The sequence below is a fragment of the Triticum urartu genome, chromosome 7A, assembly GCF_056163025.1.
Source record: "Triticum urartu cultivar PI428250 chromosome 7A, HENAU_Tu73, whole genome shotgun sequence".
Classification (NCBI taxonomy): domain Eukaryota; kingdom Viridiplantae; phylum Streptophyta; class Magnoliopsida; order Poales; family Poaceae; genus Triticum; species Triticum urartu.
In genome coordinates this window covers 718,791,942-718,794,490 of record NC_141879.1, presented here as the reverse complement: position 1 = coordinate 718,794,490, position 2,549 = coordinate 718,791,942, and the positions used below count along the sequence as shown (strand labels likewise).

Below are 2,549 nucleotides of genomic sequence, written 5' to 3'. Positions count from 1 at the left end.
CATAAGCAAAATTATGTTGAAAAGTGTGATGTTACTAGTGATGTTACTCCCACTGTGGCCAGTCGCACAGTCTTCTTTTTCTACCTATCGAGAATTATGACAGTTTTTTGCGAAATTATCCAAAACCATGACATGACAGGCTTAGGGAGTGACTGACATGGATTATTGTACTGTGATAATTAATATCGTGCAGAATCAAAGAGGCAACTTTGGAAGAAGAAACGCCCGACATGGAGGTAACTAATTCATTCTATTACCAAATAGAACTAGTACCATATATTCCTTGGCTATTAATTTACAGTAGGTAACTAATTAATTTACATATTTGCATTTTGCTGACCGGACTCAACCTGAGACCGGACGCACAAGAGATCTTTAAAACGCCTCTTGATGTGTACAGAGCTCCCGCGTCCGCATCGCCCGATCTGGGACGTCCAATCCTGATCGTAGGTTGCAGGATAGTCGTCAGGATCTTCTCGCCAGCGCCGTGCCTGAGAGAACCGGGCGGGAGCCGGTTGGGGGCCCAGAGGGCCGCCGCGTTTGCCGGCCGTACGTCCTACCAGCACTGGTCAGTCTCCCACGTCCTCCGCCGGAAAGACGGCCCAGCCGCGGCCGCCCGTCGCATCATCATCGTCCCGGCGGCGCGGCAGGCCATGTCCCTGTCGTAGCGAGCGCGCTCGTCGGGGTCAGCGAGCGTGGCGTAAGCCGCGTGCAGCCGGATGAACCCCTCGTCGCCGACGCCACCAGCAGCGTCCGGGTGCACCTCCCTGGCCCGACGCCGGTACGCCGCCTTGATCTCCCCCCTGCTCGCCCCCGCGCTCACGCCGAGCACATCGTAGTGCGTCCTTCCCGTCGCCAGGGCCGCCGGAGCCGCCATCGTCGAGGACGCCCGCGCCACCACGCACCGCCGAGGCCCGGCCACCCGCCCCGGGCGAGCCGATCCCATCACCGCTGCCGTCGACGTCGCGAACGTAGCCATCGATTCTCCTATCTCTGTTCTTGATACTTTTTTCGTTGCACTGTTGTCCGTCCTCGTCGAGGAGAGCTGAGACGCCGGTGGATTTATAGTGGTGAGGACGGAGGAGTCTGTGGTGGCACTCGTACGCGCAGCTCTCGATCTTATCTCCACAAAGATGCGGAGAAGAATAAGAAGGTTATGTGTGAGCTGCCGCTGAGTCAGCCATGAGCGCGTGAGTTGCTTGTCGGCCTCTTGAACGTTACTTTCGCGCCACCGATTGTGCTGCCAACTTCTCTTCCCCACCAAGGGGAAAGGGAGCCGCGCGCCGTCCGATCACGAATATGCGGAATCGGTGCGCGAGATGTCATGTAATAGCATCTGATATGACCGATAGTCCACTTGACCGCATGGCATGGCGACACGGCATATAAAGTTTTAGCTGTGAGTGGGTAGTATTATTTGTTTTCTTGGCGTGCTGACATGTCGAATTTGAATTTTCAAATCTCGTTGACATCATACGTGTCACCCTACTGTTCAATATTGCCAACTTGTTAGTTTCAAAAAAGAAAACTTGCCAACTTGTTTTATAAAAAATAGCATGAGACTTTGTGTTTTCATTCCCCCAACAAGAACGATAGATTTTCAGTTATTGTTCTCGCCGAGCTAGGTCTCGCGAGGCTGACATATTGTGATATTCTTCTTTCATGATGTGGACTTCTGGGGTACTTGTTATTCTACCGTCTGTATGGAACATTCGAATTTTGAAGCTCGAATCTCTCTGTTCATACCGTCGACTTGTTTTACAAGAATTTATGGGTTTTTACTTGTCGCCCCACATGCATGGAGCCACGGTAGATTTTTCCTTGCGACGATGATGGGCTAATCGATTGTGTGGTCATTGTTTGGACTTTGGAGACTTGTTATTCTTTAGTGTTTGTGGTTATCTGAATCCGGTGGACGTCGCCCACAAAATCGTCTGCCTGAAAATGATAGCTAGGTACGCATCTTCACGCAATGATCTACTACCGTGACCCCCTCTGATTTTTCTGCACTCACGTTTGTGCGTATCTGTTCACCTTCTGCGTCTAGTCTAAATGATATAGTACCCCTGAACTTTCTGTACCACGTTTTTTGTTCTTGTTCTAGATGGTTCGAGATGCTAGTATCTCAAGCTACACGTATCGTGTTAGGAGAAAAATATTGCACCGTACCCGGCGTCGGCCAACGGCTTGCCTATCATCACGTACGGGAGGAAGAAGAAATCATGTTGGCCTGAGTTCACGAACGTATCCCTCTTCATGTAGCCGTACGTGCTGCACATGCCATGTCTAGGCGGCGCCGACAAGAAGCCAGTCCGCCATGCATGCACCTGGCATGTACTAGGGCGAGCGAGCAGAGCTGTGATGGATGGACGGGGTTATCAATTCGGTGGGTGGGTGGGCCGTCGGAGACGCCTACCACGCCGGTGCACCACGAGCGCCATGGCGACGTTCGACGGCGACGGCCGCTCGGGGACAAGACGGATAGAAGCCGGCGCGTACATGTGGGTGGCGGAGATGGATCAGATGGGAGCGGCGGACATGGACGTCGG

The 2,549-nt window shown here is 52.7% G+C and overlaps 1 protein-coding gene across 1 annotated transcript; it reads right to left on the bottom strand.

The window, feature by feature from the left end:
• Window positions 1–231: 231 nt before the first annotated feature.
• On the bottom strand, window positions 232–1,055 carry LOC147962170 (chaperone protein dnaJ 11, chloroplastic-like). The gene has a single exon (XM_087535680.1). It carries the CDS (start codon window positions 977–979, stop codon window positions 557–559), a length of 423 nt encoding a protein of 140 aa, XP_087391806.1. The 5' UTR covers window positions 980–1,055; the 3' UTR covers window positions 232–556.
• Between the last annotated feature and the right edge of the window lie 1,494 nt (window positions 1,056–2,549).